Source organism: Numida meleagris, unplaced genomic scaffold, assembly GCF_002078875.1.
Source record: "Numida meleagris isolate 19003 breed g44 Domestic line unplaced genomic scaffold, NumMel1.0 unplaced_Scaffold180, whole genome shotgun sequence".
In the NCBI taxonomy this organism is placed as follows: Eukaryota; Metazoa; Chordata; class Aves; order Galliformes; family Numididae; genus Numida; species Numida meleagris.
In genome coordinates, this window is record NW_018363597.1 from 767,497 (window position 1) to 790,214 (window position 22,718).

General features: G+C 56.8%; 2 protein-coding genes across 4 annotated transcripts in view; both read left to right on the plus strand.

Annotated features, from left to right (window-relative positions):
- The window catches only part of LOC110390697 (GTPase IMAP family member 8-like), a 685,191-nt gene that overhangs the window by 330,221 nt on the left and 332,252 nt on the right, over positions 1–22,718 (plus strand). The gene's annotated exons all lie outside the window — the stretch shown is intronic.
- Positions 1–22,718, plus strand: part of MAP4 (microtubule associated protein 4) — a 96,731-nt gene that overhangs the window by 23,052 nt on the left and 50,961 nt on the right. For all 3 annotated transcript variants that reach the window (XM_021382132.1, XM_021382134.1, XM_021382133.1), the window contains exon 3: positions 2,933–2,998. In XM_021382132.1, coding sequence (XP_021237807.1) covers positions 2,933–2,998 — 66 coding nt within the window. The remainder of the gene's footprint in view (positions 1–2,932; positions 2,999–22,718) is intronic.

Genomic DNA, 22,718 nt, shown 5'->3' on the forward strand with positions numbered 1-22,718 from the left:
GGGAACGGGATAAGGTGGTGCTCCTCTGGAGGAAGGCATTTGTTCTTTGTAGACTGGAGCTACACGGGCTGGAGGGCCCTCTCTGCTCTGTTGAAGGGTAAGCCAGAAGCACAGCTGGCTTTGAGCTGTCCTTGTTTCCATCTCCCGTAGCATTTGATGGGGCTTGGGTAATGTTTTGGTGGTTTGGGGTTTTGTTTTAGTCATAGAATCACAGAATGGCCTGGGTTGAAAAGAACCTAAAGATCATCGAGTTTCATCCCCCCTGCTGAGAGCAGGGTCACCAACCACCAGACCAGGCTGCCCAGAGCCACGTCCAGCCTGGCCTTGAATGCCTCCAGGGATGGGGCATCCACAACCTCCCTGGGCAACCTGTTCCAGTGCGTCACCACCCTCTGAGTGAAGAACTTCCTCCTAACATCTAACCTACATCTCCCCTGTCTCAGCTTAAAACCATTCCCCCTTGTCCTATCGCTACCCACCCTCGTGAACAAGACTTAAACTTGCAGAGCCCTTGGTAGGAGGGGTTGCATTGTGCTGACTGTGGCAGAGGGCAGCTGGCTCGGAGCCCTTGCTGCCTGCGAGATCCGTCTCAAAATGAGACTGCTCTTGGGATGAAGTGTTTATTTTCTGCATAGCCGCAACGCACCGAGTGCCACCAGTGGGGACCACAGCGCGGTCACCCCGAGTGCCACCAGCCCAGTCTGACAAATAAACACTTCTGCACCCCTCAGCTGTGTGAGAAGCATGCAGACCGACGGAGTGCTGCTCCTGGGAGCACTGCGCTGGGGCTGAGCTGCCGTGCTGCCAGGCTAAGAGACGGGGCCTGCACAGCCTGACAGCAGGAGGAGCTGGTGCGTTGGGCTGCTAAGAAGCAGGCCCGGGGATTCCTGCGGTGCTTTCAGGCTCTTGGAAGGGATGTAGGTGTGTGTTTTCCTCTCAGCTGTCTAGCATGTTGGTGTTGGCTCTCTGTAAAACACCCGCACGAGGAGCTGGAAAGCGTTCCCTTCTGCTTTGCTGGGGGCTGGATGGAGCCCTGAAAGCTGCGTCCCGTGTGCTCTGTTCTCACACGGCTCGGGCTGGGGAAGGGGCAGCCCCACTCGGTGTCGTCCTGGCAGTGATGGAGGGGAATGGTTTCGGTGCTTTTAGCACGGGGTGATGGCTGGCAGCGAGCAGATGGGCGCCCCGAGGAGCTGAGCTGCTGCCACAGCACGTGCCACTCCTGCGCTGAGCTAACGCCGGTGCTGTTGGTCTTGCAGTGGTTTTGCCTTCCCCCTTTTCCAGCTCTGAAATGGTGTAAGTTCAGGGAAAGCGAGTAGAGTTTACTGAAGGAATTAGAAAGCGTGTTAAGATCTGATGCTTGCTGGAAGGGTGATGTATTTCTGTGCTTCTTTTTGATCCCCGGGGCCAAGGCAGGTGGAATACGGTTTGGATTTTGGGTGGTGCTGCGTGGAGCCAGGAGCTGGACTCAGTGATGCTGGTGGGTCCCTTCCAGCACGGGGGGTTCTTTGGTTCTGTGGGTGCAGGTGAATGGCCTTGTGATGTTCACCTGAGCCACTGTGCTGCTGGCAGTCTGGGCCGCTATCGGTGCTGGCACAATCCAGCTGCTCCTGGAGGGTCCGTAGCCCGCTCTCAGATGCAGTCATAGGAACTGAACCCTCAAGCAGCTTCCCAGACTGAGTTATTCACCCTCTGTGGTCCAGTGTGGAAATTCTAGAGAGAACAGAGAATCTCACGGGAGGATTTTGATCATTAGGAAGAACTGTTTGAGTTCAAGAAGCATCCTTCTTAAAAACTGTACTGCTACGTGTGAATTAAATACCTCAATTATTCCCAACCACGGCTTTCAAGCAGCCTTTTACAAAACCTAGCACGCTTGGAGACAGCTCCCTGGAGGTGAGGGGACCTTCCCGAAGCTGCCCTCTGAGCAGATGCCGGGGGATGTTTGCTTCCTGCCAGCCTTCAGGATGCTGCCAGCCACCAGGAGCCTTTCAGGGACAGCCAGGACTGGCCTCAGTGCTGTGCTCCATCTCCCTCAGCGCTCGGGTGCATCCCATCAGTGCTCCCTGACCCTGGCCCTCCTTCACCAGGGCTGGGACCTGGGGTCCTGGGGTTCCCCAAGTCTTACTGGAAAAACAGAGAAGGCATTGAGCTAGCTCCTTCTCCATGTCATTTGTCACAGATCAACTGTGTGTCACAGCAGTGACCCACAACCTCCTTATTCTTCCCTGTGCTGTTGATGTGGGCTCGTCTGGTAGACTCGGAGCTGCCCAGCTCAGGGAGAGGAGTTGGAGGTGAGCACAGCTGAGAGCTGGGCCTGCTCACGGTTCTGTCCTGAGGACACTGCTTTTAAGCAGCCACCTGCTCCTTCCCCGGGATGGGCATCACGTTGTCAAAAGTGGATGTGTGCGCCACTGGGTTAAAATATTTCCTGTACTGAGGAAAGATAACAGCTTCTAAAGGGCACTTGCAATAACTCGAGGCGCCGGCTAGCTCGGCACGTGCTCCATTTGGAGTAAACTTGCTGTAGGATGCCAGCATCTTCATAGCAAACCTGGGGGAGAGGACGACAAGCTTCAGGCTGAAGCAGCCTTCTCTTTGCAGTAAGCACTTATGTGCAGCGTAGCACAGAGGCCCCATACTGTCAGACTAGGAGTAGAAATTCAGAGGTGTCACCGAATATCCCCTGTGGTCATGGTGCCTGGTGCCGGCCCTGGGCTGGTGCTGTGCCTTGGGTCTCTGTCGTGGGCTCCTCCGTGTTTGGACGGCTCTTCCTTTTGGCCTTCACGTGGCACAGACTCAGTCCCATGTGGGCGCCTTAATTCATTTCCAAATAATTCTGGGGGAAAATCCTTACGCGTTTCATAACGATAGCGTTGCCCTCCTTTTTGGATTGAGGTCACCGGATGCTAACGCTGCCTCTGCTTTGTTGCAGATCCTTCAGCTGCTGGGCCAACTGTTGTGGAGAACGGCGACCACGGGATGGAAGATCACCGCCCAGGTAAGTGCCTCGCGTCGGAACGGGGCACGTCGTCATCTTCATGCGTCCTCGGAGCAGCCAGACCTCCCCGTGAGCGAACGCACTCATCCTTGTCAAGTATTTCCCTGCAGAGGGTTGCTTTTATTTTATTTTATTTTAGTGAACTCTTTTGTTTCGACTGCTTCAAAACAAACTTCCACGTGGAGTTGGACGTTGCTTCCACGAGGGAAGCCATGCTCTGAGCGCCCTGCGTGCGCTGTCCACGCTCAGTGTGGGAAGGGGACACGCAGGGCACTGGTACCCAAATGGCTTTCCAGGAAACCCAGATGTTCTTAGCAGAGCTCTCTCCTAACCCTCGAGTATGACATCTGTTCCCAGTGGCACGGGCGGCGATGTTTCTTTCTTTCCCCCACTACTTAGTGCTCGTGAAATCACACTGCTGTTTGTTCTGCAGCTTCTCTGGGGCGTTTCCATAGCTGCCTTTCTGTAACTCTTTCCTCGAGCTGGCTTTAGATGTGTGCTGTCAGAGCCGGAGCTGAGCTCTCGGGCAGCACGAGGATAGCTTATTTCACAGGAAACTTGTGATGAGTGAAGTGGACCCATATTTCAGACTTGCGAGGAATCTGAAACGTAGTTCACCTCTCTGCCAGCGTGGCACGTGCCGGAGTTAGTCATCTTCCAGCAGCTGCCTTTAATGCCAAACACCACTTCCCTCTTTTGAGGCCTTCTGCCGTGAGTGAGGTTTCCTACCCAATTCCAGCCGAGCTCTTGGTGATGGGCGGCACAGAACTCCAGGGCTGTGTGCAGGAGCCAGCGGAGCGCTTCCTTGGGATGGGGCCGGCCTTGTCTGCCCCGAGCTGTGCTGTCCTGCTGCTGCTCACTGCTCTTTACCTGGGCTCCCTCCCTGCAGTGCCCAGTGCAGCTGTAGCAGGGTCCAGCCAATGGCCTGGGCTGTCTGGGTGCCCCAGTGCCAGCACTCTGCTGGTTCATAGGTGCAGCCCTGAGAAAAGGGGTGATCCAGGAGGCAGCAATGAGCTTCCAGGAGTGGGAGAGACGGGGCTAGCGAAAACGCTTTCTTGCAGTGATTCTAGCTAGTGTGCTCTGATTGAGGATGGGAGCTTCCACGCTGAGCTTTGCACTTGGTTTGCCTTTGTAAACCTGGGCGAAAGGAAACGGCGCATCTCTTAGAAGCTAGCGTAAAACTGAAAGTAAGGACGCTTCCGAACCGCCCCAAGGGCAATTCCTGGCTTTTAAATACAGAAATAATAGAATCAGGGGTAGGACACGGCCAGTGCAACTCCTGAAATGCACTGGGAGTTTTCACCGAACTTCTGAATTTGTGCTTTAAAAAAAAATTCTTGTTCCGTTTGCAGTATTGGGGTTCTGGAGATTTAACTCCTCGCGCACCTGGTGCCAACAGCTGTGATCAAAGATACTTTCATGTGTCTGCAGCCCTTTAATTTATTCATGTCATCCGTCTTTACGGGGTAGAGCTGGATTGTTTTTCTTGTTAAAGGCTGTCGGAAAGTGACATCAAAGCGGTGGAGGCAGCGTGTCAGAGGAGAAGCAGTGGCAGGCATCGAGTTAATGAGGTCCCTGGGAATAACACAGGGTCTGCACAATGGAACTGTTCCACTATTTCTTTCCCCGCCACGCTCTTCCTGATGGAATAGTGGAAAAATCCGTGTTCCTACATCGGAGAGCAAGGGATAAGTGCTGCTTATAAGCCAGGTAACGGAGTCTTTTACTCCCAGGGAGCTGAAGAGCAGCTGAAGCCGTGCAGAAGTGCAGGGAAGCAGTCCCGGAGCAGTGGTGGATGTCAGTGGGCTCCACGTGGAGCGGGTGCTGCTGCCTGCAGTGGGTTCAGGTGTGCTCGGCCCTCTCTGCTCCCTGGCCTGTCTCTTGAAGCCGCAGCGATCCCTGTGGCCGTGCCATGGGGCCGGGGTGTGAGCAGGCTGATGCTCACAGCGTGCAGCTCTCTGCTGGGAGAAAGCTGTGCCCACAGCTGCAGGGAGCGCTTAGCAGCTCGCCGTGTTCAAGTTGGATTCTGGAACAGACTTCAGGGAAGTGCTGGGGAAATGCAGCTAGGCTCTTTGGAAATCCAGGTGTCCGCTTATCTCCTCGATCTAGAGCACGGGAAGCGTTGCTGTGCTTCTCACCTACCCCTAGAACAAGGTGTTTTATCAACTCGTCCGTGTCTCACCGCCCTCCGCCCCGAATCCCATCGCTCTCCTCGTAACCACGATGCACTCACGTGCTCGAGGCGGGGATGTGCATAGGTCGGTATTTCCAAAAGTCAAGCGAAGATGCGCCCCAACCTGTGTGCCATGAGGCTGGGGAGGCAGCTCTCCGGGCAGCTCCGTTCTCGGCAGGACGGTTCTTTGCTCTGGGGGGGTTCTTTCGTTCTGTCTGGGACACGGTGAGAGCTGCCGAGCAGGAGCTCTGACTTGGGCCCCCAGCACGGCGACTGGAAGCCGGCGATGGCTGCTTCCTTATAAGGGTAAACGGAGCAGCGCTGCACGCCTGCTGCATGAGGGAGGGGGTGGAAGCTGGGGGGGGACGGTGGTGAGGGGCGGCTGGTGGCTTCCCTGCTGCGGAGCCGGAGGGTGCCGAGTGGAACTGACCGACAGCGGCTCTGAAACTGCGACCAAAGTGATCTCTGAGTAGCGCTACGTTTGCAGCTCCTCATTGCGGGATATTTGCCCAAAGTTCGAAGGAATGATATTGAAAAAAAAAAAAACAAAGAACAGGCAAATTTACAGAAAGAAATCCATCGAGGATGGATGGATCGGAGCGATGGATGAGCGGGAGCAGCGCTCGCTGCGCGGTGCTGCCTGTCCTCCTGCTGGGAGGAGAGACCTGCGCGGCGTCGCTGGCTGTTCCTGTCCTCCCTTCTCGGCCAGCCTGCATCTTTCTCTCAGGTCAGGCCGCAGCAATGCTTTGCTGCTGATTTCAGTGCAAATTGTGCTCGTGAGCAGCGTCCTGAGCTGCTGCTCCCGGCGGCAACGTGTCGCCGATGGTGGCTGATCCACGCACACGGCGGCGTTGGCTGCGCCGTGTCTGATCCGGCTTTTGGCAAATCTCCTGGCTGCGCGAGGTGAAACGTTGCTTGTTGTGCAGTGTGCTACCTGAATGTTCATGTTTACTAATGACTTGCGCTTTTTTGCCCCTTCCCCCCGTCCCTTTTCCCTCTCCTCCTCCTTTTCCCCCTCTTCTATTTTCTCCTCCTAGAAGCCTAGACTGTCTCCTAACACTGGGGCTGCCACTGTTACAAGACCAGTCTCCTTTTCTACCTGCCATTGCTCTTCTAAAATCTTCAGCATTTTGCAGAGCTCTTGCTTTCCGCCTCGGACTTTGCGTGTAGAAGAACCCAAGGGCGGCAGCGCTGCGGCCGATCAGCCCTGCTCCTCCTCCCTCTGCTCTGCAGTGCTTGTTGAGACCTTCCTTTCTTTCTGTAAGCACAGCCGTGCACCGGGGTTGTTCTCTGCACCGTTTCGGCGCTCCCGCTGTACTCACGTCACCACTCCGGCTCCGTTTGCAGCTCAACCACTTCTAACTTTTAAGCTAAAATCCTGTTTTCCTGGAGGTTTAACGACACGAGGCCCGGCGTGGCACTGAAAGTTGCGCTTTCGTGGCGGACGAGTGACTGCAGCCCCGCTCCCTCCCTTCACTCGCCGCTTCTCCAGCAGCGCAGAGCCCCACTCGCCTTTTCCCTCGCTGCTTTGACCCCTTCTTGCGTGGGGTTCTTATCTCTACCACCTCGCGGCGTTTATTGTGGAGACTTGAAGAGCAGATTGGGAATGGCCACGTCCCCCCGGGTGCGGGCGGTTCCTCTGGGGTGGTTGGGGAGGGCTGTGGGGCTGGGGATGGGGCAGAAGGCCCAGCTGTGCGTGGGGCCCGTCCTGCTGCTCCGTGCTGCCAGCTTCCCTTCTGGTGATGGCGGCCGGTTGGGTGGGTGACGTTCGACCTGCCCTGGAAAAAAACCTGTCCCTTCCAAATCCGAGAGGAACAAAAGATCCAAATTGTCCGCTCTGGACTGGGGTAATTCAGACTGTGTCCGGCTGTTGGAAGCAGAACCAGCACTGGCGGGGGTTGGCAGTGCACTGCAGTGCTGGCACAGCTGGAGAGTTCCCGGACCCCGTGGCAGTGGCTGGTGCCATCCAGCAGAACGGAGCAGGAGAGGGGAATTTTTGGGAGGCTGTGCCATGGTTTGGATGAGGCAAGTTCAGCCGGGGTTCTCGCAGACCGGCGTGTGCTTTGTCTGAGGATTGAAGTGTTGTACGGTTCCCATGACTTTGCCCACAGCACCTGCTGAAAGTGCAGGGTTTGTCCGAGCCAAAATCCGGCGTGAGGCAGAATAGGATTCTCCAGAAGCTCTTATTGTAAGACTTTTGCCAAAAAAAAAGTAGCTGCTTCTTTGGGAAGAGAGTAGCTGTCAGTTAGACACCCCAGGGCCCCGCTAGCACCTGCGTTACGGCAGCAGCTATCTGATGGCTTGGTGCTGGAGCAGCGCTCGTTGGGTGAGTACCGCTGCTCCCACTGCCTCCAGGTTCCCCTCGCAGCTCTCCCTCAAACAGCATCCCATCCCATCTTCGTTATTTGGGACCATCTGAGCCCCTGGTGCTTCCTACCCCATGCAGCAGCATGCAGTTCTTGGGGCATTGCCCTGCCCTTTGGTGCAATGCCCCAAGCCTGGGGCCTTGGCCTGCCTGGCTCCCTGGGGCCGTGCCATGCGGTCTCACGGTGGCAGCTCCCCCTGGCCTTGCCCATCTCTCCTGGCACGGCCTGATGCTGCCAGTGGGGCGAGGAGAGCGCCTGGGGGCCCTGCTCCTTTTCCGTTGGCTGTTGCCAAAAGCAGAGCGTTGTGTGCTTGTTTTTGGAAGACCTCCTGTACCTGTTTGTTGCGCTGCGTTGCAGCTCGGCGCCTCGAGCCACCCGTTCTCACCTTTTGCCTTAAGTGGGCCCAGCTCCCCAGGAACAGCGTGGACCATCCACGAGAGGGATTTTCAGGCCGAGGAGCAGAAGTTTGCAGGGTAACCACGCGCAGTCCCCCCCACAACGCTTCACTTTAGCCAAGTGCAGGCATTGTGCAGGTGCTGCCCATGGGGTGCTCCTGGGGGCCCATGGGGTCACTGAGCCCTCAGTGCCCCGAGCAGCGCCCACCACCCCCGTGGGTCCCTTCCAGCGGGAGATCCCATGCTCCTATGGCTGCTAAGGGGTGCTCGGGGTGCTGTCTCTGGCTCACGAGCAGTTCATTCCATTGCACTGCCCCTGTTCTCCCCGGATTTCCATCCTCGTTTTCAGTAAGTTTACAAACCCGCTCGTAGCCGTGGCTGGAGGAGGAGCTGCTTGCTTCCCCGACCCCTCCTCTCAGGGCCCCCTGATGTATTTGCAGAACGTGCTCTAACCTTTCTGTGCTTATAACCTTGCCCGCTGTCGCTTCTGGTTTTCCTCACCGACGCCGGTGCTCTGTACCGCGTGAAGCTGTGTATGGCTGCTGAATAAACCACCCTAATAAAACACCTCAAACGAACCTCCTGCCTCGTTCTGTGCTGAGAACCTCCTTGCTCGTGCTGCGCGTCCCCGCGCTCGTGGCCGACCACCGGCAGCATCACCAGAGGTAAAGGCTCGGAGCGGCACGCGGCGGGCGCGCGTCTGCCGGCGGTTTGCAGACACGTCCGTCACGGGCTCAGTGCAGCGCATCGGAGCTGGAACGCTTTCGGGGAGCCACGTGATGGGTTGCTTTGAAATGGGGTGCAAAAATGGAAGGAAAATCAATTCTCGCAGCGCTGACGACCTACCAGGAGGGGTGGGGGCTGCTTCTCTCACGCGGGGGGTGGAGCGGCTCCAGGTAGCACCCGGTGCTTGCGGCAATGCCATGGGTGCCCAGCTCGTGGCTGGGGTGCTCGGCTTCTGCAGGGCTGGTGGAGAAGTGGCACGTCTGTGGGAACGCTCACCCACGTGGAAGGAGGTTGCTGAGCGTTGCGACGGCTGCCGCGGGAGCACGCAGCCGCCGCCCGTGCTGCTGCGTTGGTTCGTTAGCGGTAATCCACTTCTGCTGCCCAATTAATTGTTCTCGCGGAGAGCTCCTTAAAGATAAACTTCACCCCTTACGTTTGGTGTTTCGAAACCGGAACGTTTAGAACTGCTTTTCCTATTGAGGCTCCTTCTCCTCCTCTGCCTGTCGGCCTGTTTCACGTGTGGTGTGAGTCTTTACTTCCAGAGGCTTCTCAGATTCTGGGAAGAGCTTCTCAGGGTTTTCAGAACGGCTCTCTGGGTCTGCCCAGATTCACCAAAGGTGAATTACTTTCTGTTGTGAAGTGAGTGATGCGAAGGGCTCGTACGGTTCCTCAGCCTGCTCTGACGGAGGGCTGGTTGGATTTTGGGGTGGTTGTTGGTAGGGCAGAGATGGAGCACGGAGGTGGTGTCCTGTCAGCGTGGGGCAAAGCCGGGGACGTCCTGCCGCTGTGGGGACAGAGCCACGTGCCCACAAGGGCCCACCCTGCCCGGCTGCTGCAGCACAAGTGCAGGAAGCACGGAGCTGTGCTGTGCTCCAGAGCAGCATCCTGCACCCAGCAGGGAGCTGAGCGGCGGGTGCCATCTGAGCCACCGTCAGCCCAGGGCGCTGGAAGAGACTTCCCAGGTGTGGAAGCACTTGCAGACACGGGTACGTGTGCAGTGTCAGGGTGAAGGTTTGTTTGGCACAGAGCTCTGCTTGGGGCACCGGCTGCTGCAGGGCTGCTCCCTGTGCCGGGTCGGAGCGAGGTGAGCCCCCCCTGCTCAGCTGCAGCTCGGCTGCTCCGCTCCGTAGCTGTGCTTTGTGCAAAGCCCACGTGGGCGCTCAGGCATCGGTGCTGGCGGTTTTCTGACCCTCCTGGTTGGGAGGCTGGGTGTCGAGGTGACTGTTCCCCTCCAAACTCCGGCTTCGTGTGCACCCTGGGAGGGCTGCGTGGGGTTTTGATGCGGTGGGAGCAGCTCCTTTGCAGAACCCCAGTGCTGGGAGATGAAGTAGAGGAAGTACGCTCCTCAGCGGGCTCCTCAGTGGCTGCTGCTGACACAGAGATCCTTTTGCAGATGGAAGCTTTTAGCATGAGGAAGCAGAGGAGTCGTGCTGGCCCTGTGGGGGTCGGGGCAGGCGTCCATCCGCTCCATAGCACTGCTGGGCCCGGTAGTGACCGCACTCCTGAGTTTCATGGCACAGGGCAGTCCTCTGGGCACATGTTCTCCTATAGCTGTCCCATCGGGATTTCTTTCATACGAGGTTTTTAACTGTTGTGTTTTTTTTGGAGGAGTGCGTTTAGTACAGTTCCTACCGTAGAATCACAGAACCATTCAGGCTGGAAAAGACCTTTAAGATCATCACGTCCAACTGCCAGCCCACCCCACCGTGCCCACTGCCCACAGCCCCCGGTGCCACATCCCCACGGCTCCCCAGCATCTCCAGGGACAGTGCCCCCCCTGCTCCCTGGGCAGCTGTGCCAGCGCCTGACCGCTCTTTGGGAGTAGGAATTGCTCCTAATACCCAACCTGACCCTGCTCTGCTGCAAGGTGAGGCCGTGCCTCTCATCCTACCCATGTTACCTGGAGCACAGGCCGACCCCCAGCTCAGCACCACCTCCTTGCAGGAGCTGTAGGGAGCAATGAGGTCTCTCCCGAGCCCCCGCTGCTCCACGCTGACCCAGCCCACCCCGTCGGCCGCTCCCCACAGCTCTGTGCCGCAGACCCCCACGCTCCGCTCCCCTCTCTGCACACGCTCCAGGGCTCCCATGCGGGGCCCAGCCCTGAGCTCAGCGCTGCGCTGCGGCCCCACCAGTGCCATGCAGAGGGACGGGCACCTCCTGCTCTGCTGGCGGCACTGCTGCTGACACAGCCACGATGCTGTGTCCTTCTTGGCCCCTGGCCACGCTGCTGGCTCCTCTTCAGCCGGCTGTCAGCCGACATCTTCCGTATTCGTTTTCCTTACAAAATTCAAGCTGAGGTCCCGTGCCTCATGTGAGCAGGGAGCCTGGATGCCATCAGCAGAGGGCTGGGACCTCCACGCTGCCTGTCTGGGAGCGCTGCTGCTGCAACGGGCAGCTCAGGATGCAGGCACAGCTGCGTGTGGGAGGGTGGTCAGCCCGTGCTGCCCAGCCCCAGGGAAGGGACGGCTCCTGCCCCAGCACTGCGGGCTGTGCCGAGGGCTTTATGTTGCCCAGGGGCACGTTTTAATGGCTCTTTTGGGTTTATGTGAAACAAAGGATGATTTCTGCTGAAGGGCAGAGCGGTGCTGGTGCTGGTGCCCATGCCTTTACTTCATCCCGTGATGCAGTAACGCTGCGGGACAGCTCCTGTCTGTTTGTGGAGAAAACTGATGCTTCTTCCCGCTCCAGGCGCTTCCCTGTACGTGTGCTGCAAACCCTGCGCCCTTTCTGAAGCCTCCAGGATCTGCTTTAAACACATTTAATGGTCTTGGTGCTGCGACACAAGCTCTCCTTTTGGTAATTTTAATGAATTGCTGGAAAACAAAAAAAAACAGCAGCAGCAGCTTGCTCTATCTTGACATCACTTCTGCCCTGCACAGGAGCGTGGGCTGCGGGCCGTGTCCCGGGGCCGGCTGGGCTGTGAGTGCCCGGTCGGACCCGTGATGCTGCTCATGTTCCAGTGTTTGCTCTCCTCTGACACAAATCAGGCAGCTCTTTCTGCATGTTAAACGACACGCTCAAGGAGATTTTCTTCCTGCGCTGTAGTCTTGTTGGCTGCTTGTATCAAATCAGCTTAAGCCGTTGTGTAACGAACTCTGTGATGTGCAGGGGGGGGACGTGGGGTGATGCTGCGCTTCCCGGCAGCGGGGCTGCGGCCCTGGGCAGCGGGGTTGGAAGGGGGAGGTGGGGATGGAGGGCAGGGCTGCAGGAGCTGGCACTGCTGTGCCCGCTGCTGGCTGTGGGTGTGGGGTGGACCATCACCGTGCCTCCCTCCTCCGGTGCTTTCCTACTGGCCTTCCGCTTCGGCTCGTCCCTTCCTGCTTTTAAGCTTGGATTCCAAAGTGCCCTGCGTCTTAACTTTTTGAGTACAGAATGAAGAAGCTCTCAGAAGCGTTCAGGTTGGAGAAGACCCACCCACTGTGCCCGCTGCCCATGTTCCCCAGTGCCACATCCCCGCTGTTCTGCAGCACCCCCAGGATGGTGGCACCTCCCTGGGCAGCCTGTGCCAGCGCTGCCCGCTCTTTGGAGGAGGAATTGTCCCAGCCTGACCCCCCTGGTGCAGCGTGAGGCCGTTGCCTCTCATCGTAGCATGAAGCAACACGTATGCCAAGAAGACTTAGAAGCTTTGTGGTGAGACCCGGTGGCTCTGTGTTACCACCTTTAAAATCTCTGTAGTTTTGGGGTGCATTTAGGATCGATTCTGGCAGCTGGACGGACTGCTGTTATTTTAGAAGGGTGTCTTTAAAACCCTGGAGGCGAGTAGGAGGAACAGGCAGGGCCTCCATCCCACTCCATCCCGTCACCCACGGGCAGGCCATGCTCTTAACCCATGCTCACACTGCCTGGTTTTCCTGTCATTACCGTCTCGGGGCTGTAGCTGCATCCAAAAGAGGTACTTCCCTTTTTGCTCCCTCATGCCTGGGCCGACATCCCCTTTCTTTTCTTGCTTATTCCAATAGTTTATGGTACATTTTTTGGCAGCGACCCTTTAGAGAAGTGGAGTTCATACGAAGTTCATGCTTGCAAGGCTCGCCAAAGGAAATAATGCAGTGCTGTGAAATACGCATCCAAATGGAGCTCAGTCTGAAACATAACCAGCTTTTTGCTATGTCTGGCATCGTTATGCCACTCTCCATCATGTTTGAAAAGTTGTGGCTGTCGGGTGAAGTCCCCGGGGACTGGAAAAAAGGAAACGTCGCTCCCAATTATAAGAAAGGGAGGAAGGAGGACCCGGGGAGCTACAGACCAGTGAGCCTCACCTCTGTGCCTGGGAAGATCATGGAACAGATCCTCCTAGAAGATGTATTAAAGCACATGAGGGATGAGCTGGCAATCCCAGACATCCAGCGTGGCTTCACCAAGGGAAGGTCATGCCTAACCCATCTGGTGGACTCCATGGTGGAGTGACAGCATTGGTGGACAAAGGGAAGGCAACCGATGTCATCTACCTGCACTTGTGCAAGGCCTTGGACAGGGTCCCCCAGCACATTGTTATCTCTCAGTTGGAGAGAAATGGATTTGAGGGGTGGACTATTTGGTGAAGAAGGAATTGGTTGGAAGGCTGCAGACGGGGGGCTGTGGTGAGTGGCACTATGTCCAGGTGGAGGCTGGTGACGAGTGGTATCCCCCAGGGGTCTGTCTCGGGACCGGTGCTCTTCAACATCTTCATCAATGACATCAATGATGGGATTGAGTGCACCCTCAGCAAGTTTGCCAGTGACACCAAGCTGAGCGGTGCAGCTGACGCATTAGAAGGAAGGGATGACAGGGACATGCAGAGGGACCTCGACAAACTCGAAAGGTGTGAATCAAATGAGGTTCAGCAGAGCAAAGTGCAAGGTTTTGCACTTGGGTCGGAGTAATCTGAGATACCTGTTTAGACTGGGAGAAGAGCTCCTTCCGAGCAGCTGTGGAGAAGTACCTGGGGGTCCTGGTGGATGACAAACTGACCACGAGCCAGCAGTGTGCTCTTGCAGCTCAGAAGGTGAATAGTGTCTTGAGTTGGAAGGGACCTTTCAGATCGTCCAGTTCCAACCCCCTGCTACAGGCAGGGACACCTCCCACCAGCCCGGGTTGCTCACAGCCCCATCCAGCCTGGCCCTGAGTGCTTCCAGGGAGGGAGCATCCCCAGCCTCGCTGGGCAGCCTGTGCCAGTTCTCTTCAGAACTTGAGTCTTCTGTTTGCAGCATCCGATAGAGTGGGGTTTTATGCTGCTCACAGGCAGTTCAGGGAGAAGCGTGGATGCCAAGCTGGGGGGAGGACCCCCCCCTGCATCCTGGCTCCCACACAGCTCGCTCCCAGCCTGCTCCCATCCCTGAAGATCGGGTAAGGCTGGCTGTACTGTGCACTTTGATGCCATGCTGCACTGCATCTGTTATCGCAGCGTTTCAGTGATGCTGACTGTGGCTCAGCCTGACCTTTTCTGGATGAAGGAAGCGTTCCAGTTATGGAACACATATGTGGGCATGGGGTGGCTGGGCTGGAGGAGGCGGCTGTTCTCGGCTCTGACCCACGGCTGCACCTCGGAGCGCACCAGGGATGTCGGTGCTCGGTGAGCGAGCTGCGTGCCGTTCCGCACCATAAAACCACTCTGCACACGTGGTGCTGAGCACGCTCGGATCACGTAGCTTTGCAGCAGGGCATGGGATCTCGACTGCTGCACCGAGGGGCTGCCGTGAATCTGGCACTGGGATCAGCCCAGTAAGCTGCTTAGCGGAGGGGACTGGTGAGGAGCTGGAGTCCTTTGCATGGGTTTGTCACGAGCAACGTGCTGCATGGAGCGGGGCCATCAGCCCCTGCAGGAGTTGCTCTGGAGCTGTGGGTTTGTCTGCAGACACCTGGTGGAGCTGTGGGCGACCAGGGCAGCTCCACAGTGGCTGCGCAGGGCGCAGAAGGGGCACAAGGCACTGGGAAGTGAACAGAGCAAGATTCACCCTCGGAAAGAAATTATCCTTTTAACTGGAGCATGCTATATTTAGCTTATCTGTTCTAAAAAAAAGAGCCTTCTGTGTGACAAGTTAGCTTTTCCGTGCCCTGCAGGTTCATCTGTCTTCCTGAGACGCCCAAGGCTCCGGCTGGCCGCGCTGCCTTCCGCTGCTCCCGCGTGCCGGGCTCCAGCAGCTCTTGCATCTAAGAGGATTGGTGCTTTCCTCGGAGGTGGCCGTGGGATTAAACGATGGCACTTTGTGCTGCGGGAGCCCTTTTTTCTGCACAGATTGTAACTTAGAATGTTCAGTGGCTGCTGGCCGGTTTTAGTCTCGAGAGGGAAATAGGGTTGGATATTGGGAACAGTTCCTTCTCCAAAGAGCATCTGGGCGCTGGCACAGGCTGCCCGTGGAGGGGGGGGGGTCACCGTGCCGGGGGATGTTCCAGAGCCATGGGGATGTTGCACTGGGGGACGTGGGCAGTGGGCATGGTGGGGGTGGGCTGGGGTTGGGCGTGGGGGTCTCAGAGCTCATCTCCAAGCGGAACGGTTCCGTGATTCTCGGAGTCGAGGCGGGCTGATGGTTGAACTTGGTGCTTTCGGGGCTGTTTCCCAGCCTCTGCGGTTCCGTGCAGTGCCCGGTAGCTGGTGGTGGAGCCAGGCGGTGAGCTGGGGGGGCTGTGGTGGGCCCAAGCGGGCCGCAGAGCAGCACAGGGTGCTGGGAAGTGATGGAGATCTGTGCTCAGCGGGGCTGTGTGACATGCGGCCTTAATGGGGCTTGGCAGAGGAGAGGGGCTGGAGGTGGCCGCGCTCTTGATGGGACGCCACGTACTCTGCCCTAATTGCAGCGCAGTTGGTGTTTAACATCTCCTCTCTCGGTGCCAGCTGAAGACGTGCGGCCGTAGAATGAAATTGGGCATCGGGGCAGAAAGTGCAAAGCTGCTGGGATAGCAGAGAGCAAGCAGCTCCTCTCCGCCTCCGGTTAGCACAGCGCCTCTGAGACGAGAGGGACGATGAAGCCTGAGGAGAGATGCTTCTGCTTTGTCATTGAGGGAACTTCTTCATTATTTACGTGTGGTTATAAAATAGGGTTCCTGTCGTACTGCAGCACCGTGGTGTTGCGCCGTCACCTCTCCGTGCTCGGATGCTGCACCAGCACGGCTGCACCCTGCTGCTATGGCCCCAGCCCCAGCTACAGCGCACAGCTCAGAGACAAAGCAGCGACAAAACCGGGGGGATCTGAAACGTCGTTTCTAGGCAAATATTGCTGAGTGGGAGCAGCGCGGGACCGGGGAGGCCAGGATGACTGTGCAATCTCACTGATGGAGATCAGCCTTTCTGAAATCAGCTCGGGTGAGATGCCCTTGGAGTCCGTCTGCAGGCCTGGGCCCTGGCTGCCCGCTGGGGAACTGCTTCGTGCGACCACTGTGACTCGTCCTTCACTCATCTGTGACACAGCTCGTGTCCACAGCAGCGTGAGCGCACCAAAAATCGACTGCACCGTGCCAGCTGGGTGCCACAGCCCTGCACTGGGACCGGCGGCTGCGGGCTCTCCTCCTCAGGGCTCTCCCACCCCCCGGCTGTGGGGCTGGGCCCCCTGCTCTGGGTGGCCCTACTGGGGTGGGGGGGGGACCCGAGGGACCCTGAGGTGCCCCCAGCCTCAGCCCCAGCACGCCGTGGTTCTGGGATTAGCTGAAAGACATGCAGCTGTGGGGCTTTGGAATTTCACTGCCTCCATTCCCTGCTGCTTGCTTAGAGAGCTGCTTCTCTGCTCCATGTGAAAACCTCCATGCTAAATACGCTGTGGAAATGATGCGAGCAGTTGCTCTTGTGCAAATACTGCCTTCGAGTGTGGAGAAATGGGGAGCTAGGATGATCTTTAAGGTCCTTTCCAACCCAAGCCATTCTGTGAAATATTCCCTAGCAGCTGCCCCACTGAAGTTACGGAGAAGGATCTGTTCCTTTTCCATCTCTTCTTGTTTTTCCTAAGCTAAATCATTTCAGTTCGTGGTCTTTTCTTCCTGATGCTCACAGCAGTTTTGATGGCCACGGTCCGTCTTCCAGTCCCAGGGCGCTGCTCTGTGTCGGAGGGCGCGTGCCGGAGCTGTGCCATGTGTTTGCTGGAGCAGCCCTGTTCCTTCAGTGCTCCCATTCCCCAGCAGGCAGCCCTCCCTGCTGGGCTCTGCACTCTCTCATGTGTTTTCATCAGTCACACAGCCCAGTGTTCCTGCTCAGAAGCCCCGGTCTCTGCTTCTCCTTCAGCTCCTGGTGAGGTCCTTGGTTTCCTCCCTTGCATAACCTTGAATTTCGTAACGTCCAACTTTCTCCTGTCTGCGGTTCTGATAATGGCAATCACTGAGTTCTTCCCAGCTGCCATCCTCACGCTGCTTGCTGACTTTGTTCTTTCATCAGAGCCCTGCCTAATCTCCACCATTATATTGGAAGCGTTAAGCACGACTTTTTCTGGATTCTTGACCTTCAAGCTCTGGCTGCCAGTTGTGCTCCTCCGGCAGATAATCCTCCTTCGGCCACGGCCTGCCCTCCTGTCATTTGGCCAATTCTTCATTTACCTTTATGTCATTTCCTTCTGCCTCCAGTTTCCCTAACATTTCTCCGGGCTGCAGATAAAAATATTTTGCTTTCGGCTAAGTCAAGTCTTCCCTGCTTGCTTTGTCAGGAGAATCTGTTCTGTCCAATCTGTTACACGAGCGCCGTTCTGGTTTCCAGTGATGCAAACAGCTTGTCTTCCAGAGTGTCACTCATGTGAGAACAGTCAGTGAGCTTTTAAGGGGTGACCCCTGTCAAGCTCGCTGCGAGCTGACCTGTGCCTAAAGGCCAGTGTCTGGAAAACCAGAGGGAATGCACGGAACAAAAACGCTTGCTTAGACCATTCCTGTTACGTATTCAGGTGCCTACTGGATGTGCATCGTGCTCAGGGGAGCACTCAGTGCTGTGGGTGCAACAAGAGCTTCAATGAGACCAAGTGCCAGGTCCTGCAGTTTGGCCACAACAACCCCAGGCAGCGCTGCAGGCGTGGGACAGAGCAGCTGGAAGACTGTGGGGAGGAAATGGAGCTGGGGTTGTTGGTCAGTGCTGGGATGAAGAGGAGCCAGCAGCGTGGCCAGGGGCCAAGAAGGACACAGCATCGTGGCTGTGTCAGCAGCAGTGCCGCCAGCAGAGCAGGAGGTGCCCGTCCCTCTGCATGGCACTGGTGGGGCCGCAGCGCAGCGCTGAGCTCAGGGCTGGGCCCCGCGTGGGAGCCCTGGAGCGTGTGCAGAGAGGGGAGCGGAGCGTGGGGGTCTGCGGCACAGAGCTGTGGGGAGCGGCTGAGGGGGTGGGCTGGGTCAGCGTGGAGCAGCGGGGGCTCGGGAGAGACCTCATTGCTCCCTACAGCTCCTGCAAGGAGGTGGTGCTGAGCTGGGGGTCGGCCTGTGCTCCAGGTAACATGGGTAGGATGAGAGGCACGGCCTCACCTTGCAGCAGAGCAGGGTCAGGTTGGGTATTAGGAACAATTCCTACTCCCAGAGAGCGGTCAGGCGCTGGCACAGCTGCCCAGGGAGCGGGGTGGGCACTGTCCCTGGAGATGCTGGGGAGCCGTGGGGATGTGGCACTGGGGGCTGTGGGCAGTGGGCATGGTGGAGTGGGCTTGGGGATCTCAGAGGTCTTCTCCAACCGGAATGTTTCTCTGAGTCAACGACTGCAGAGCACGGTGCAGCCCTTCGCTGCGTTCCAAGGTCAGACTTCCAGCACGCTCTGTATTTTTTTCCTGAAATGAAAACATAGAGCGAGGCCCCGGCTGCCCCGGCTGCGGCAGTGCCCCGCAGCGCCGTCGCTGCGCTCTGGATGCGGCGGAACCGCGGAAGGTTCCCGACCACCCTGGAAACGTCCGCTCCTCTCACCGTCAGTGCTGGCTGCGCTCCCGTGCCCCGCTCTGCTGCAGAAGCTTCCTGAATAAGCAGCTCTAGAACAGATCCTTCCCATGCTATGTCCATGGCTCCGTGCTTTGATGTCCCCCGTGTCGTTAGTTTGACACGAGCTGGAATGAACGGCCGTAAAACTCTATTACAGAGGCGGCGGATGGATTTCTCCCGACTGCTGCTGATTCCTCGCGTGAGCTCGCCGCTTTGCCGTGGGATTTGGGCAGGAGGAAAGTAGGTCAGCAGCCTGTAATCTCGGCATTAAACAAACATGACGGCCGTGCCGAAGGGAGAGCTGCTATTTTAAGCGCTCCCTCCCGTGATCGCCATCTCATTCTGCGGAGCTGGTGGATGGGGCTCGGGAGGAGGATGCACGGTTTGTGTGTTCGTGTACACGCAGCTTACCTGGGTGCTGCAGGAGTGACACGCGTGTCTTGTCGCTCCGAAGGGGGGCAAGCCCCCCTTCGGAGCGACAAGACACGCGTGTCACTCCTGAATGACCTTAATGATTCTGCTTAATGAGTTGGAAAGCAGATGGAGGCGATAGGATTGACTGTTTTTAGGCAATTAAAGCAGCAGGGAGGAAAGGGCCGTGGACTTAACGCTTGTCTCGATCGTTGAGCTCTGGGAGTTAAACCTGTTGGAAAAATGGAAAGCTGAGAAAGGCAAATCTTGTGTGTATAGGGCAGGGCATACACAGGCATAGTGGCATGGCTGTGTTGGAAGTTGTGGATAGAGCAGAGGCCTGATGCCAGCTCACAAAGCCTGTAGGATAACCCGAGGTGGAAGGGACCTGCAAGGATCATAGAGTCCAGCTGCTGGGTGAGAACTATGCTAAGGTACAAAATGATGTGTTGCTCCCGAAGCACGTGGGTCAAAAAGAAGGGGCTTCCTAATTTCTTGGAAAGCTGAGAAGGTTGGATCAATGGCCCCCTGTTACACAGAGCTGCAGGAGAAAATGGTGCAGACAGGCTGCGACGTTCAGCCCGTTGTCTCCTTTCGTTCTGTTCTGTGTTATTTGATGAGCAATACAGGCCTCAGTAGGGGGAGAAAAAAAAGAAAAGTTAAGGCAGGTTTCAATCCAGGGACGGGCACCCACAGCTCTGGGCAGTGCCAGGGCCCCACCATGGAAGTTGTGTAGTTTCTGGTGTGCTGAACCCTCCTTGGCCCCCAGGCCGTGATTCTTGATCCTCATCCCCATGTCCTGCATCTTGGCAGCCCCATGGCTGGGTCACTCGGCTGGGTTTGGCACGTCCCTATGGTGGAACTGTCCCATCCTTCCCCTGCTACCCTGCTGGGTTTGGCCAGGCCTCGGTGTCCCCTGGGATGCCCTGAGTCCTGCCTTGGGGGTCTGTTACCCCCGGATGTTGCTTAATTCATCTTTATGAGCTTTAGGCAAAGCCGCTTCGTCAAAATATTGAGAAACATTTTTGTGAGGTCTCCTGTTCCGGAGCCAGATCCATGGCCCAAGGGGTGGGAGCTCCAGCAGGCTCAGCCTTAGCTTTGCTGCTATGGGACTTCCCATTATGCAGCGCTCTGCTGTACACTGCCCGCATCTCGCGTTGGGCCCGTGGGATGGCTTCATGGCTTTGGTGTGGCTTTGGGTTGAAGTCATCACTGCCAGGGTGTGAACCCAGGGAGGAACCCCAGGTGAAGCAATAAAACTGTCCGTTGAACCACTGGGTTCTCAAGTCTCAGATTTTAAATGCAAACGATAAAAAAAAACACATAAAAGAACAGAAGTAAGTAATAGAAATCAAGGGCCTGTTTTTAAAGCAGCTGGTAGCACAGGCAGCATTCCTGTAGCCCCACCTCCCTCCAACAAACAAGCGTCCTTCTCGGTTCACTGCGCAGATACCCACTCGCTTTTGGGGTAAGAAGTTTCCCAAACAGAGCTGTTGTGTTTATGTGCGCCTATGACAACACGGTGGAAATAAAGCTCTGGAGCCTTCTGTATAAAAATAGGACTTAAAGTGCCTTTGTTACAAAAATCAGAGAACCTGCCCCGAACCGGGGTCAGGTGCCTTGTTCAGAGATGGTTTTTGGGTCAGTGAGAATTGTTCTTCTAGAATGAGTAGGGTGGTTTTTGCCATTCTCTGGATGCCTTGCTTGGTCGTGCTTGCTTTCTCCGAGCTTCAGGTCAGTCACAGAACCAGTCAGATAGGAGAAGGCCTCTGAGATCCAAGTCCAACCCCAGCCCACCCCCACCATGCCCACTGGCCATGTCCCCCAGTGCCACATCCCATCTTTCTGACTCCCATCTATAACAAGGGTCCTGAGGAGGATCTGGGGAACTACAGGTCCATCAGCCTGACCTGGGTGCCAAGGAAGGTTATGGAGCAGATCATCTTGAGGGAGATCACACGGCATGTGTGGGAAAACTGGGGAATTAGGCCCAGCCAGCATGGGTTCACAAACGGCAGGTCCTGCCTGACCAACCTCATTTCCTTCTGTGGCTGAGTGACTCACCTGGTGGATGAGGGAAAGGCTGTTGATGTGGTCTGCCAAGACTTCAGCAAAGCCCTTGGCACTGTCTCCCACAGCATTCTCCTGCAGAAGCTGCAGCCTGTGGCCTGGACACCCTTTGCTGGATAAAGAACTGGCTGAGGGCCGGGCCCAGAGAGTGGTGGGGAATGGGGTCACATCCAGCTGGCAGCCGGTCACCAGTGGTGTTCCCCAGGGGTCGGTGCTGGGGCCTGTCCTCTTCAATATCTTTATTGATGACCTGGATGAAGGCACTGAGAGCACCCTCAGTAAGTTTGCAGACGACACCAAGCTGGCAGGAAGTGTCGATCTGCCGGGGGGTAGAGAGGCCCTACAGAGAGATCTGGACAGGCTGGATCTCTGGGCTGAAGCCAATGGGATGAGGTTCAGCAAGACCAAGTGCCGGGTCCTGCACTTCGGCCGCAACAACCCCAGGCAACGCTACAGGCTTGGGGCAGAGAGCTGGGGTGCTGCTATGGTTCTGTGATCCCCACAGCAATGGAACACCCCGAGGGGCAGTGCCCCCCACCCCCTGGGCAGCCTGTGCCGGCGCCCGACCACTCTTCAGAGAAGGAATTATTCCCAGGACCCCGCCTGCCCCCCCCCAGCACACTGTGATGCATCCCCTTGTCCCACCACCGCCGTTTCTTTTCTTTTTTCCGTGCAGATTTTTTTTTTTTCTAAGGCAAAAGGATGAACTCCCGTTGAACTTTGAAGCTCCTGACTTTGCATTTTTTCAGCGAGGTGACGCTGGTTCTGACTGTCAGAAGCACTAAGCTCTTTTAGCGTTCCAGCTTATGTAACAGCGTGGAATTTCAACGGGAAAGCAATAAACGCTTCTCGAATTGTCAGCACCATCTGAAATGCCCTCCAGGTTCTTGTGGACCCGTTGTATCTTCCTGATCTTCCCCATCCAACTCGGTGGTGGATTTTAATTTGCGTTTCCCTGCAACGAGGTCAGTTTTAACGTAACCTCGTCCAGATTTGGGTATGGTGCAAGCTGCTGATAGCTAAGCCTTTATCTTTTGCAAGGACAGGCAGTTTTACTCCAAAAGCAGCATCTGAATTGCGTGCTGGACTTCTGAGCTTGGAGGCGACCCCGACACCAGAAGCCCAACCCTCATGCTCTGAGCAGGGATAGCAGGGCAGGCTGCCCGGGGCTCTGTCCTGCAGGGCCAGGTCACCTCCGTGGGTGGAGACCCATGGCCTGCCCGCTGCTTGGCGTTCCTCACAGCTTTGTTAATGAGCTGTTCTTTAATGAAGCTGCCTGTATGTGGGTTTGATGAGAGGAAGGGCAGCGGGCAGAAAGGAACCGGCCTGATGGCTTCGGTCTGCAGAAACCCTTTGCCATCGGTGAGGCCAACTCTGTGCTCTGTTGAATGCAAGACCTTGTTGTGTGCAAACGTTTCTTTCAAGTTTTGAAGTTATCGTCCCCTTGGATAAAAACCTAGGCAGCTCTGTCGGTGGTTTGCATACTTTTCCATGTAGCTGCTTGTCTGCGCATCCCTTCGGTTCTGGGGCATGGGTGCAGCCCGTCCGCAGTGCGCATCTGCAGGGGTTTGGGCGGCCTTCCACGGGACGAGGCAAGAATCTGAAGTTGCTGGTGTTGGTGGAGCTGTGCAAAGCGGAGGAGCTGGGATGCTCCCAGGGCAGCTCACAGCTTTGCATGGAGTGTAAAACCATGTGTTCTTCCAAGTCTCTGCTCGCTGCCAACGTTGCTTCACGTTCCTTGCAAA